General features: G+C 34.9%; 2 protein-coding genes across 18 annotated transcripts; both read right to left on the bottom strand.

Annotated features, from left to right (window-relative positions):
* Positions 1 to 1,600: 1,600 nt before the first annotated feature.
* On the bottom strand, positions 1,601 to 3,107 carry LOC103867690 (40S ribosomal protein S12-1). 4 transcript variants are annotated; one of them, XM_009145789.3, is made up of 5 exons: positions 3,042 to 3,107; positions 2,881 to 2,924; positions 2,085 to 2,385; positions 1,937 to 2,002; positions 1,601 to 1,836 (listed from the first exon to the last, which is right to left on the bottom strand). In XM_009145789.3, exons 2-5 carry the CDS (start codon positions 2,886 to 2,888, stop codon positions 1,777 to 1,779), a joined length of 435 nt encoding a protein of 144 aa, XP_009144037.2. In that variant the 5' UTR covers positions 2,889 to 2,924; positions 3,042 to 3,107; the 3' UTR covers positions 1,601 to 1,776. The 4 variants fall into 4 exon arrangements, with proteins under 4 accessions (XP_009144037.2, XP_009144036.2, XP_033147737.1 ...); XM_009145788.3 differs by having other exon boundaries at positions 2,881 to 2,933; positions 3,042 to 3,096; XM_033291846.1 differs by lacking the exon at positions 3,042 to 3,107 and adding an exon at positions 3,023 to 3,041 and having other exon boundaries at positions 2,881 to 2,933.
* Positions 3,108 to 4,471: 1,364 nt separating this feature from the next.
* On the bottom strand, positions 4,472 to 14,202 carry LOC103867692 (B3 domain-containing protein At2g31720-like). Of its 14 annotated transcripts, XM_033291793.1 has the most exons (13): positions 10,803 to 14,202; positions 10,565 to 10,713; positions 8,632 to 10,193; positions 7,992 to 8,378; positions 7,641 to 7,881; positions 7,471 to 7,519; positions 7,182 to 7,307; positions 6,929 to 7,022; positions 6,614 to 6,858; positions 6,421 to 6,528; positions 6,081 to 6,283; positions 5,716 to 5,990; positions 5,346 to 5,633 (listed from the first exon to the last, which is right to left on the bottom strand). In XM_033291793.1, the coding sequence occupies exon 1, from the start codon at positions 14,144 to 14,146 to the stop codon at positions 13,202 to 13,204; it is 945 nt and encodes a 314-aa protein (XP_033147684.1). In that variant the 5' UTR covers positions 14,147 to 14,202; the 3' UTR covers positions 5,346 to 5,633; positions 5,716 to 5,990; positions 6,081 to 6,283; positions 6,421 to 6,528; positions 6,614 to 6,858; positions 6,929 to 7,022; positions 7,182 to 7,307; positions 7,471 to 7,519; positions 7,641 to 7,881; positions 7,992 to 8,378; positions 8,632 to 10,193; positions 10,565 to 10,713; positions 10,803 to 13,201. The 14 variants fall into 14 exon arrangements, with proteins under 14 accessions (XP_033147689.1, XP_033147684.1, XP_033147686.1 ...); XM_033291798.1 differs by adding an exon at positions 4,472 to 5,325 and having other exon boundaries at positions 5,575 to 5,633; positions 8,632 to 14,202; XM_033291795.1 differs by having other exon boundaries at positions 7,992 to 8,127; positions 8,210 to 8,378; positions 8,632 to 14,202.

The following is a 14,202-nucleotide window of genomic DNA, read 5'->3' as shown; positions in this document are numbered from 1 at the left end:
ATAAATAATTTTAAATATATTATATTCTTGATAATTTAAAATTACTTAAAAAGAAACTAAATTATTAAAAAATAAATATACAAATAAAACTAAAGCAATATTTTCTAACATCAAAATAATAAATGAATAAAATATATATTATGTTAATAAAATAGATTTTAGATTTTAAAGATTTTTAATTCATGTAATATTACAAAATTCAAAATTTTCTTATTATAATTAATATTTTACCTTTAGATCTATTAAATAATATTCTAGATCGATATTCAATTGTCAGTTTTCAACTATTACACGTAAAAAAATATTATTAAGTACGCTTTTTTTAATGAAAAGGGGGTTTTATATTTTTAGTAGGGTATTGGAATACTTTTTCTTTTCGTGAATTTATTCGAGATGAGATTCTAATCTTTTAAACTAGGATAATTTATGTTCTATACATAATTATATATTTTTTACATAACTCTAAAATCTCAGGCTTAATTCTTCATATTTTATTAGTTGATTTTGTTACATATAATAGAAATATTTATTTCAAATTAAAGAAAAAACAAATTTAAAAATTAGTTATATATAATTTAATATACAAAAATTCACATACAAATTAAAATGATAAATGTAACAAATTTAAATATATTAACCGCGCGTAGCGCGGCGAAAAGATCTAGTATGAAGTAATGTTCAAAACAATTTTAACAAAAATTGTAAGTGTGGTTTTACTATCAATGATATTTCTTTGTAAATCAAAATTTAATTGCGTGTTAGTATATACTATGTTGATGTTTTAATAGAATAAATATATATATATATAAATACACAAATATTTATCTATTTATTTACTTATGATTATTATATCTTTATATAGTATGCATATAATTGGATATATAAATAAGATAATACAATAAATATTCTGAAAATCAGAAACATTAATTTGTTTTTAAAAAAAACCACCATTATGCTAAATAAAATATGTAAACCCATGATTGTTGGTTTTAATTTTTTTTGTATGATGATCAATGTAATAATATGTCTAAACGAGACCTTATCTTATGGATCTTGGAAGTCAAGTACTACAATACGACCTCAATCAAAACTTCTATTGAACCGCTGTCAAAGAAAGAAACTTCTATTGAACCGTTGCTGTCAACTTTTTGAGAAAGATACCATTGAGTTTAGTAAGGGTAAGCCGACGGTATATATCGTTGCATCAGAAGAATTATGACGATTATCACTTTTTGATTTCTATTTTAGTACTTTCGAAGGTGACCATTAGCTACTTATTTGGAACCATCCTCGTATATATTCATTGCGACATTGTCTATATTGCCAATATTCATCATTGAGGATGTTCATTCTGCATTACTTACTCATTGCAGCCTACAATCTGTTTATTTAGTTGGCTAAAGGTTGAGCGCTGTGTTCATGCCTAAAGATGAAAGTATCTCGGTTGCCGTTAAGTTACAACTGTGACATTACAACGTTCTTTGTTATCGGTTTGGCTTTACCGTCTATCATGGCTTGATTCTTGATCATCTGACTCAAGATTCAACCATGTATCAAAATCCAAGTTTATTGTAACGCATATTTTTCCCATGGGAGCAGATTACATAAACTTCTGATGTGTGAATTGGTGAGTTTTAAATATGAGCCAGATAACATCAAAAAGTTGTTGTCCCAAACATATCTCAAGACATGTCAACTAAACAAGTGTTAAATAACAAAAAAAAAAAAACAAAGAAAACAAGAGGAAATAGCATCTGAAATCTGACTTTGCTGATTTTAGTTAGATTCAATATGCTTCTTGACGATGTTGAGTGCAGTTGTCTCCTCACCGTAATCCTGTAAGAGTAAACACACAGCAGCACGAATAAATAACCAGACACAAGTCAAACACATCATACGATCAAGATGAGAGTTTAAAAAAAAAAAGACTCTTTACCTTGACAACAAGGCACGAGCATCCAACAACCTTCCTTGCATTACCCTCTGAATCGATCTTGCAAAGCTGCAACCAAATTACATTCAAGATTATTAACATGAAAGTCTCATTTTACATCTAGAGTTTGACGAAACTAAAGACTACTTACACCAGCCCATTCACCAAGGGTTTTGGCACTTGGAACAGTAAGCAAGTTGATGTTGTGATCAGCGCATAGAGCTTTGACAAGCTTGACGTAATCGGGCTGGTTGCAGTCTTCAGCCAAGACACAGAGCTGAGCAACACGCTTCTCGATAAGCTTGGCGCTTTCATGGAGACCACGGGTCACACCACCGTGAGCACGGGCTTTCCTTAGAGTCAGCTCCAACGCAGTCAACAGATCCATGTCCTCTGGAATTGCAGCTGGCTCAGCAGCAGGAGGAACAACAACAGCAGGAGCAGCTTCTTCCCTGAAGTAAAAGAGGAGAGACAATAAGATTAGACCACACACACATACGCTTGCGGAAATTAACCGAATCGAACCAAAATTTTTTGGTTTTTGGTTCAAGTTTGGTTAAGAGTTCTATTCAATTAGGCAGATTAAAAAAACAAATCGTTATCCGTTAATCGGTAAAATCGAACTGAAAATTTTCAGTAGAATTTTAGATAAACGAGCTAACCTATTGCCGCTCCGAACCAAGTATTTTCGGTTTAATTTGGCAAGATTTTGTGTGAACTGAATTAAACCAAAACCAAATTATCCAAACCGAACTCGTAGGCTTACATACATTACAACTACTGATTCTTCCTAGGTGAAACCTAAATGAACAAAACAGAATATGATGTAATAAACTAACTCTAAATGAATCTATAAACACTAAATTTCAGTATCAATCACTAATGCACGAGACCTATAACGAAATGTGGTAACATCCAACATAGCTATATCCAAAAGAAAAGCTTACCCAGACATGGTGACTCTCTGAATTTATGAGGTAAGGCGAAAGTCCTTTTGAATCTCCCAATAAAACCAAAGCAGATACGGATTCGTCAATAATTATAGTAGTCGGATCGCATAGATAGAAATAGAACAAATCATACTCGTACAAAAGAGAGAGTGGCTAACCTTAGAGAGCGTACGATGAGGACGAGTAGAAAGGAAGCGAAAATTGAGTAACAGTTTATATATTAGGGTTTACGTAGATTTTTATAGAGTTGTTGGGCCATTCTAATGGGCCATCTAGTTTATTCATCTGAATGCTAATCTTTTTCCTAGATTATGATAATTATTAAACACTTCACAGGGACTATAGGGATGTTGTAATGGGCAAAATTACCCGGCCCGGCCCGAACCCGAATTAAACCCGCCCAATAAATACCCTAAACTAAAAAACCTGAAAAAAGCCCGGTATCATTAGGGTAATCCGCGAAAAACCCGAAACCTTTAGGGTTATCCGTGGGCAACCCGTGAAAAACCCTATCTCTATTTTATTTAAAGTTTTGTGGGCTTTTAGTTAAAGTTTTATAGTTTTAAACTAAATTTAAATGTATTGAATATTTAATTTTTAATCATGTTTTGAATACAATTTGATTAATTTTCAATCATAACTAGATCCTTTCTCCGCGCTATGCGCAGAAAATATATTTAAATTTGTTATATTTATCATTTTTAATTGTATGTGAATTTTTGTATATTAAATTATATATAACTAATTTTTAAATTTGATTTTTTTTTATATTTTTAGTTTGAAGTAAGTATTTCTATTATATGTAACACAATTAACTAACAAAATATGAAGAATTAAGTCCGAGATTTTAGAGTTATGTAAAAAAAATATAATTATGTATAGAACATAAATTATCTTAGTTTAAAAGATCGAAATCTCATCTCGAATAAATTCACGAAAAGAAAAAGTACTGCAATAACCTACTTAAAATATAAAACCCCCTTTTAAAAAAAACGTGCTTAATGATATTTTTTTATGTGTAATAGTTGAAAACTGACAATTGAATGTCGATCTAGAATATTATTTTAATATATCTAACGGTAATATGTTAATTGTAATAAATAAATTTTGAATTTTGTAATATTAAATGAATTAGAAGTCTTTAAAATCTAAAATCTATTTTATTAACATAATATATTTTTTATTCATTTATTATTTTGACGTTACAAAATATTTGCTTTAGTTTTATTTATATATTAATTTTTTTAATAATTTAGTTTCTTTTTAAGTAATTTTAAAATTATCAAGAATGTAATATATTTAAAATTATTTATTTAAATATATTCAAATATGATGTCTCTTTTTTATGTGTGTTTGCTTCTCTAATTTTACTTGTTTTAGTTAAGTATTTTGTTAATATTTATTTTCATATTAAAGATTTATTTTTATATCATATGTGAATCATTATTCGGTAGTTACTCTTATTTATTTTTTCATGACATCCGTCAATTGACTTTTTAAAAATATTTAAATTTAGTTTCGCTGAGTCATGTTAAATTTGGTAATATGGTTTTTATAATAGTTTAATATGGTTAAGCTCTATTTTTTCTTATTTTCACGGGTCAAATTTTTAATATAATTTATATGTTTTTTCAAATTGTTTTATATTGCGTCTCTCTTTTTTCGTGTTGTACTAATGATAGATTATTTTTAAAAAAGTAAAAGATTTTTTTCTAACTTTAGCAATCCCTTGCTTAATATGCTACTACTTTCGATTTTCTAATTCTCAGATTTGTAACTCGAGTGAGGAGAAATACTTGTGGTTATTATAGCTTGCAAACGTATAAAACAAAATATTAAAGAAACAAAAAATTAAAGACTCATTCCAATAATGCCCTTTTAGAAAAAAAAAGATTCATTCCAATATGTTAGGAAATTATTTGTGATTTTTTTATTGGTGGGTTATATAAATAACCAAATTTTAAGATCTGTTTTTAGTTTTTGGTTGTTTTTCTATATGAATTTCAGTGGTATTTTTTTGGTGTCATACAAACAACTAACTTTTTCATCTTCTTTTTGTTTTCTCGTTTGATCTGAAAATCAAAAACCCTGTCAACAAATTGATGTTTTTATTTTGTTGTTTCCAGAGTTGATTAATTATTAAGATCTCATTCTTACAACAGAGAATGAGGATCCTATACAATCTCTTAGAAACAGAGATGAGTTTTAAATCAAGGTGGTATTACTGTTATCCTAAACAAAGACTTCACCAAACCCACATATGATTGATTGCATAACCCTCATTATCAACAAAGTGATAGTAAAGAAAAATGATGTTAATACATGAATGATAAACAAAGCTTTAGTGAGTCTGAAAGTTAAGCACTTAGCGAGTCATTTCTTTTTCTTACTACAGCATGGCAATAGCTGACTCCTAATTTAAACTGATGGAAAGTTTCTTACCTAACAAAATTCCAAAAACATGGTAGAAAATTTTGAGTCTCATAATTATTAATTAGAAAAGTTACTACAAATGATAAATAAAATAGACAACATATCTGATTTGTTTCCCATGCGAGCTACAACATATACAATATCTATCTATGTATAGTCCCATTTCTTTATGCTTAAACTACATTAGAAAGCATTCAACTCAGCTCTGAAAATGACAGTTATGAGAAAAACTATGGTAAAGTTAGACCATTGGTTCACCTGATCGATACAGTATTCTGCGATCACATCATTACAACCGGCGTCTTCTAGAATCGACACTGAAGATTTTTTCACCAGGATTAGAGTTTGACAAAAGGTTTTGACAGACACAGAAACATATATCATTGACAAAGAACAAACCATCACATATGCTTGAACGTCATGGAATGTACTATGAAAACTCAGGAGATGGAGCTTACGGCCGTCGCTGATGGGCACTTTTCCAACTGGTTTGAACTATTTGAAGAAAGTCCTGAACAAACTACCAACTGGTTTGTACTGTCTCGAGTTAAGGATTCACTGATAAACTACCAACAGGAGAAATGGAGATAAAGCTTAGATACTTAAATGTGCAGGGTGGTGTCACATCTGTGAATGACGTCTAGGGTAATGTTTTGTGGTGCAAGACGCTTCTCCTGCAAAAGAAAACAAACAACTCTTCTTTCAGTTGCAACACAAAACTCATCTCACGCTTGTTACACGTCTTTATTATCTTTAACACTTACAATTTCAGACAGCAGTTGTGACTCCGTGAACTAAATCAGTTCCAAAACATTCACAAAGCTTGAAGATTCTTGCTTAGGAGGTCTAAGACCCCTTTCACTTTTTTCTCTCGCTTCCTCTTCCTCCTTAGATACCTCTCTGTTTTGTCGTCGAACGACTCCTGTCACTTTAGCTTCCTACTCCACTCATCGGAAAGAACCAGTAACTAATACAAAAAGATAACGATAACTACCCAAACTCAGTGAAATATCTTTTCAAAGCTAAAACAAAACACACACACACGATGTAAGAGCTTATCCACTGAAACTTTGGAAACTTTGAAGAATGGAGATAGTAACTTACATGAAAACGCCAGCAGAATAGAAGGGATTGATTGATCAACTTGAACATAGGAGCTTCAGACCGAAGCTTGTTGTTAGTTTCCTGATCGAAGAGAACCATGCTGTTCACCTTATGTCGAATCAAGAAATGAAAAGAGCAAAGTAAGCTTAAGAAAATCTGATTCAAGGGAAGATAAGATTTGATAGGAGATTACCTTCTTCTGTGTTCCACCTCCGGATTTGGCGGGGTTTAGAGGATGGTAGTGGGGCCTTTTATTTCTTTACTGTCTGGAATCAGCAAGAGAAACCATTATCTTAAAGAGCTTTTTTCATATACTTTCTCTTCAAAATGGCTCCGAGTAAACTTTTCTCTGAATAGCATATACTTTGCCTAAACCAAGTCTTTTGCTTTTATCATTCCTTGGGCAGTTTCACCTTTAACCAAGAGCTCAAATAATATCTGAAAAAAAATAATAGCAATGATCCAAAACGAAAAAGATGATATCAATCTTAAGAAGCAAGGTAAGCACCATTGACTGAAGGGTTTCTCATTGTTAAAAAAAGCAACGATATCACTCATTAGCAAATTTGTCGGAAACTTTAATTCAGCACCCTTGCCAATAACTGCAGAAAAATAGATGTAAGCCACTGATTCCAAAAATATTTTGCACGTCTTGATATGAATCATAATTATATATATCCACACAACCCTTATTTAAAGTCACATTTCTTTTGCTCTCACTGGTAGTTTCCTAACCAAACTCTTGAGCATATGGAACTTACATTGGCATCATTTGCGAGGACGAACACATGTTAAGTGCCTACACCCATGGCCTCGTACGTCCTGCCCTTTTCTTCTGGAAGCTCCAGTAAAGAAGCTCGGATGCTATACTTGGGCGAGTATTACTTCTGGAAGAAATGGATATGGAAATTATTGGTAATCAGTGAGCTGTTTTTCCTCATTATTATTGTTTTCTGAAGTCCTATACTCAAGCTAGTTGATAGGTGATATAATTGAAAAAAAAACAGATATAGATAATGCGACATTATGAAAGATTATTTAACTTGCTACCTGATTTCTTCTTCCCAAGATCTGGTCGGCTGGCCCTGGTAATTTTCACCTGTGAAACGTCAAATCATCAACCAAATATAGTACAATGAAAAAAGGATGAGCTGATCATATCTCTTCACAGGTAAAACTCAGAATATACAAACGACAAAGAAAGAAAGAAACTTGTTGACCTTGGTGTTAAACTTGGTTTGCAAAATTGCAGGATTGAGATATTAACAACTCAGCGGGCACCTTCTTCCATATTCACATTACTGACTACCAAATACCCTACAATCCATTGCATCTCACTGGCATATCCAGTGGCATCAAGTCCACTTTTCTTATGAAGTCAGATATAATATGGAATAGGAGAATTCCGGCTTTGGAAAAAAATCATGGAAAAAATCCACTCAATAGCAAGCCTGATAGAACCTGAAGCAAGGAAACCAATCCAATGATCTCACACTGAGATCAATCAAAATCTACCCACACAAAAACATCATAACCAATTTAAGAATAGGCTAACAATGGACTCAACTTACATCAGACTCTCTTCAATATCAGCTTCCATGTGTTTAGTGATCATCTTGAGCTTCCCCATAAACGCTTATTATATAGTTTTGAAGCTTCTGTCCATTGGAAGCAGCAGTGTACCGTTGATTGCGCAGATGATGTCTCCTGCAAGAACATTAACACGATGTCACTTTCCACCAACCAAAATCGAAAAAGGTGAGATCTTTGTAGAAAGTGAGAGAGAGACTAAAGATTGGTGTGTTTTTGATACTAAGGTGAGGCAAAGGATCAGAGGAGACATGAATCAGAGCAAGCGGAGCTCCCCTAACTCTGAGAAGAAGCTTGTCTCCTGGTGATAATCAGCATCACCAAATCGATCGATTCAAGCCACTGTTTAGAGTAATATAAGTAAGTACCTGTGAGAAAACACGAATTAACGTTAGCAAAGTAAGTCGCTAGAACCAGATCTACATGACGTTTGTTGGTCCCCCAGCAACAACATAGGGATGCTACAATGACTATACCTCCAACCACTCCAAACAGTTTCTGCCTAAACCCAAACTATTTGCTGAGACAAATCAATGTAATAAAACTAAAAACACCACCAAAAAAAAAACTCAAACTTTGACTTGCAATTAGATACACAGAACATAAAGCTACCACCTTTACCTCTGTTTGGTTTGAACTGTTCTTGTCCACGTCGATTTTGCGACGCGACGGCGGAAGATCCATCTTTACCTCCTCGGAGGATCCATCGACACCGCATCCGTCGAGAACCCTAATCCTTTACCGCACCAAACATCAGAAACCGTGACGCAGCTGCCGCTGCCATTAACGTATCTAATTACAGAAGCGATTGGGCTGAAAGATTGGAGGGACGACGTGTGTCAGCGATCGGAGGGACGGCAGTGGAGCATATTTATACACGATCTTGACGACGAACAACGCAAACGAAAGTTTCGTAGTGGGATTGCGAACGATTTAAGATGAATAAATCACAACGCAACATTACAGAAACTGGATCGTCCCTCTGCCGATCGAAGAGAAACTGGATTTCAGCCAAGATCTGAGAAAGGGCAAGCTCGGGTGGGTATTTTCTCGGGTCTCCATATGACGCAAAGCCCAGATGACATGTCAAAACGTTATAACGTGATTGGTCAATTTTCTTGTCCGACGTGGACACTCTCCCTGTTGATTATATATCCTTTTTAATATAGTATAGATGATGCATTCAACTGAAATCAGTTTAAAGTTGTAACCAATTCAAACAATAGTTAGAGTTTCTTGTCTCTCATTGTGTCTGTTTGGGATTGTATCTACACAAGTATAAAAGTGCAAAATCACTTTAAAAAACATTCTCTTTTCACGAGAGTATAAAATTGAACCAGACATATCATTAAAACAGAGTATTAAGATATATTATCAACTTAAAGAAACAGATTCAGAAACATAGTATCATCTTAAAGAAACAGACTCAGAAACATAGTATCAACTCAAAGAAACAGACTCAGAAACATAATATCAACTCAAAGAAACAGACTCATAATCACCCAAGACATTTCATATAAAATTTGTAGTTACATAAAAGTTCATATATGAAATCAGAAACCAAATATCAAAACTAATAATCTACCTTCAAATTCAGCAAAACCTCTTAACCAGTTTCGAGTGCAAAGCAGTGCTTGAACATTTTTTGGAAGAAGACGGTTTCTGTAAGGACTAATCACCCGTCCTCCAACGCTAAATGCTGATTCCGATGCCACAGTTGTGATTGGAATGCTGAGCAAATCACATGCAAGTGAAGCTAAATCGCCATAGCGCTGTCCTTGATCATTCCAATAACCTAAAACCTCTATGTCGGTAAAAGATAGATAAGTAAACAGTGTAATTGAAGCTAAATCGCCATAGCGCTGTCCTTGATCATTCCAATAAGCTAAATCGCCATAGCGCTGTAATTGTAGCTCTTGTCACACTCTTTCAAACTAGTGAATGCGTCACGAAACTTCAGAACTCTAGCAAGCATATCATAAGTTGAATTCCATCTAGTTGGTACATCTAGAGACAATCCAGCTCCACTCCTAATCCCTGCACTCTGAACACATGCTGCGAATGCTTCTATCCTTGACCCAGATGCTTTGACAAACTTAACACTCTCTCGGATATTTTCCAGAAGACCAACAGCAATTTCCAGAAGATCAACAGCAAGTGTGTCAAGTGTTTGTGAATCCATCCTGAAAAAACATTAAACAATCACAAAATTTAAGCTATTATTTAATCTGGTGAGAGAGAAATGATTTTATTTAAACTAGAAATGATTTTAAATGTGCAGTGATAATAATATTTCATTTTTTAAACACACAAACAGTGAAGAAGAACGGAACCTAGTAATCATGAAACTAAAGCTTCTACTACATGTAATTATGTAAACCATAGCACACACAAAGACAACAATATCAATCGCCACATGTAGACTTTTCATGACAGGTAAGAAACTTGGTAACCATGAAATTAAAGCTTCTACTACGTGTAAACCCTAAACACACACACAAAGACAACAATTTCAGTCACCACAAGTCACCAAAGAAAAATCTAAAGAACTAACCGGAGATATGATTACGAGCCGTAGAGAGGACTAAAGAATAAGAAGCGTGAGACTGTCTCACTGAGACACAATGGAGAGAAGGAGGAAGGTAATCACTAATCACGTACGGACCTTCTTCTGGTAACCGCTTTGACTCCTTTCGTTGGGGCCTAAACCAATTAGGATAGAATCAATGGTTAGTCAACCAGATTCTAAAGTTATCAGAATCAAAACAGAAAACCCCATTTCGAAATCTTACCAATGAACCCAATCTAGAATGAATCGTCCCAAGAAAGCATGTCTAATTTCTAGATCAATGTTTTGTGGCTGTGGCCACGGGAGAAACAAAAATTAGGGTAAAATATGATGTAAAACGACGTTGTTTCTGTTAATTTTTTTTTTTTAAACCCATTGGGTACCCGAAGCCCGACAGTGTAAACCCGATAGGGTAATAAACAAAACAAGACCCGCCCAACAAAAACCCGCGAGTTTTAAAATCTAAAAAACCGGGTTTTGGGTTTCAAATATCAACCGGGCTTCGGGTACCCTATGGGTAAAAACCCATTATTAACATCCCTAGGGCCAATACATGTATGAAAGTGAGATTAGTTTGCTTTATTTTTGAAACATATGATTTGTGTTGTTACTACTATACTGAAGGAGGCTAAGGATGTCTTGTATTCATTTACGGAAATGAGTCGATCCCTTTCTTCATCAGTTTACCCTCGTTGTGATTTTGTTTCCATGTAAATCAAAATTTTTTATTGCGATGGCCGCATTGAACAAATGGAATGAAAGCTTTCTTTATTCTTGCAGCTGATTCATGGGAAGAATCAAAGAGATGGTTCGTTGGAATTATTCCGGCGATAGCAAGGTTACTCCTTCAGTTTCCATCTTTATTAGCACTTTCAAAATCAAAACAGGTCTCGGCTTGTTAGATCCCCAACACATATCAGCTATCTTCATATTCTATTCGAAGTTCTGTGTTCGTTCTGGTTCTTCGTCTTTTTTCATTATTGATGGCAACTTCCTGATTATATTCTTTTTAGGTTAGAGGCTATTGCAATATGTATTTGTAAGAGTAGTGACCTGGTCTTATATGAAGATGTAGAGTATGTCTCCATCTATGGATTATCACTTCCCTTACTTCTTGCCTGCGGTTTCTTTTGTTTGTTTCCAGTTTGCATTAGAGGTGCAAAAGACCTTTCAGTCATCAACTATGATAATTTTGTTTACGTATGTATGTGATCTCTCGCTTTGACTTGTAAACTTTTCCTAACAGTTAGGCTTATCAGGTAAACTTTTGCTGTAGTAAAACATATATTTTTTTATTCATTGGCTAGCATTTTTTATTCACGGGTGTTAAAAGAGTCGCTGAGTTTAGCGGAGGAGTTACTCCGAGTTTCAAGTCAATGGTTCTTTAAATATTTGGAGAACTCACTGAAGAAAAGGGTCCTTCTTTGTGAAGAAGGAAGAAGCAAATGGAAAAGAGTCTCTTCTTGTCAGCTTTTAAGCAGTAAACTGTTGGCTCGATGATCTGATAATAAACAGAGGTAAAGCCAGTGAGAAAGTCGAAGATTTAAGAAAGAAGCTACAGCGGTTGGGGAAACAATGTAACATAAGGGCTGTTCGTTTGGTTGCCGCAGGTACCGGCGGCAGCGGCAGCGTCAACATTCTGCGTCAATAATCCCATTATATGGAATTTTCTATTTCAGTAATTAATCTGACAACAGTTTGATGAGAAAGATTTGTATGCAGAGTACGGTATATAATAAAAATCTTATCATTTGCGCATCCACATTTGATATTGTTGCTCTTCCTCGGCATGAGCGGTCTTGACTCCCCCTTAAACATGTTCTTGATTGTTTCCTGCGGTTTGTCTATTGGTAAAATATCTGTTTTCAAGAACGAAGAGAACCCAAAGTAGATGAGTGACCCGCTGGAGTTTAGAGACCATTTTTTTATATTTTAAATTAAGGTAAATCTGGGAAAAGCTCACCAAAAGAATCTTTTGCAGAGAGGTTTAGCAGAAGAACAAGGCTTGGCTTCTCGTGGCTCATAGCCTCACTCTCTGCTACTAATTGAGTCAAAGCTTCTTCTCTATCTGTTTCTGACATCTTTTGTTTGTTACCCTTTAGGTGTTGTGTCTTGGCTACATTGAATTTTCTTGGGTTATCTTTCCTTGTGTAATTAGTTGGTTTTATTCTGATCTTTTCTCGTAAAACGTTTACTAAAAGAATACAATAATCACACCAGTTTGAAATGTCAGTTTGTTTTATAATTACATATTATTATCACACATTCATATATCAAGGTAGCTACAACACTCGAGTAATGGACAAAAAAAATCATTTGAAAGCCTAAAGAAAGAAACTACTTGGGTGTCACGGCAAAAGAGAGCTAGGGTCAAAGAATAAACAAAGATGAAGTCACATAGCAGAGCTGTTTTCCAAGGAATCTCTTATAACGGCCACTCTATAGTAATGGACAAAACCAAAAAATCAAAACACCAAAAAACCAAAAACTCAAAAAAAAAAAAAATCATTTGAAAGCCTAAAAAAAGAAACTACTTGGGTGACACGGCAATAGAGAGCTAGGGTCCAGAATAAACAAAGGTTAAGTCACATATATAGCATAGCCGTCTTTCCCAGGAATCTCTCATTGAAACCACAGCCGGAGCTCGAGGTCCACCGTCGTCGTCTCCCTATCTGATTCCTGTGACGTCTCTTGTACATCTTCAAGAGAAGCCATCTCGGTGCGCACTGGAACCAATGGTATATTTAGGTCCACGGACGGCCCCAGCCGATCGAGGTCCACCGTCGTCGTCGTCATCGTCTCTATGACTGATTCAAGTGGAGTCCTCCTATCATGCCTCTCTTGTTCAGCTTCGAGAGGATCCATCTCTTCAACCAATGGCATATTTAGGTCGAAAACCTCGGAAACTCTTGGTGGAGAAGATGGAACACAAAATCGAGGAGTTCTACTTCTCGTTGGAAATTTAGGAAGTCGCCTGAGTGCCACTTCACATAGAGATAACTCTCTATGAAAGAAGGCAAAATAGAGCTTCGTCCCATCTTGGGAGTGGAATGACCATAGTCTAAAACTCTCCCTTACCTTGTCGTTGAGCTTGGCACCGCGGACGACGTGGTTCCATCCAGAACACAAGGCGTAATTGGGACAGGTCATATTCCATCTCCTTAGTTTAGCATTCCATTTTCCACCATCGGATGCAACCACGATCACAGCAACACCTTTGTTACTACTATTATCTCTTTGATGTTCATCTATGAGGTGCAACTCTGCCTCGTTCAAGAAGTCCATCTCCACTATCTGGTTAAAGGGAATCAAGAGACGTCCTTGGTTTGGGTTGACATCACTCGTCTGAATCATCTTATCAATCACCAGCTTCGCGTCCACACCCTTTTCTGTTATCATCAGATTAACCAGCCATTCCGGTGTAACCCCTCTCTCTGGTTTGACCGGCTTTTTTCCTCTGACCGAAGGCTTAACTTCCCTAAGAGGCTCAGCTCTGATGGGTTCTTCTTCTTCTTCTGCTTCTTCTTCGGAGCGTTGATCATCATCAGCATCTGTCACCATCTTCATCGAAAACTAAAGTAGGATTCTCTTTTGGCAATCTCTCTGAGATAATTAATAACAAT

Source organism: Brassica rapa, chromosome A05 (assembly GCF_000309985.2).
Source record: "Brassica rapa cultivar Chiifu-401-42 chromosome A05, CAAS_Brap_v3.01, whole genome shotgun sequence".
Classification (NCBI taxonomy): Eukaryota; Viridiplantae; Streptophyta; class Magnoliopsida; order Brassicales; family Brassicaceae; genus Brassica; species Brassica rapa.
This window is presented reverse-complemented; position numbering and strand designations above follow the sequence as displayed.

Bases quoted from the DNA above. Each gene is read 5' to 3' on its own strand.
- LOC103867690 (XM_009145789.3), bottom strand. The intron at 2,003-2,084 runs GTAAGTAGTCTT...ATTTGGTTGCAG, and splicing joins CCCTTGGTGAATGGGCTGGT to CTTTGCAAGATCGATTCAGA. The intron at 1,837-1,936 runs GTAAAGAGTCTT...TTACTCTTACAG, and splicing joins GCTCGTGCCTTGTTGTCAAG to GATTACGGTGAGGAGACAAC.
- LOC103867692 (XM_033291798.1), bottom strand. From the start codon at position 14,146: ATGAAGATGGTGACAGATGCTGATGATGATCAACGCTCCGAAGAAGAA.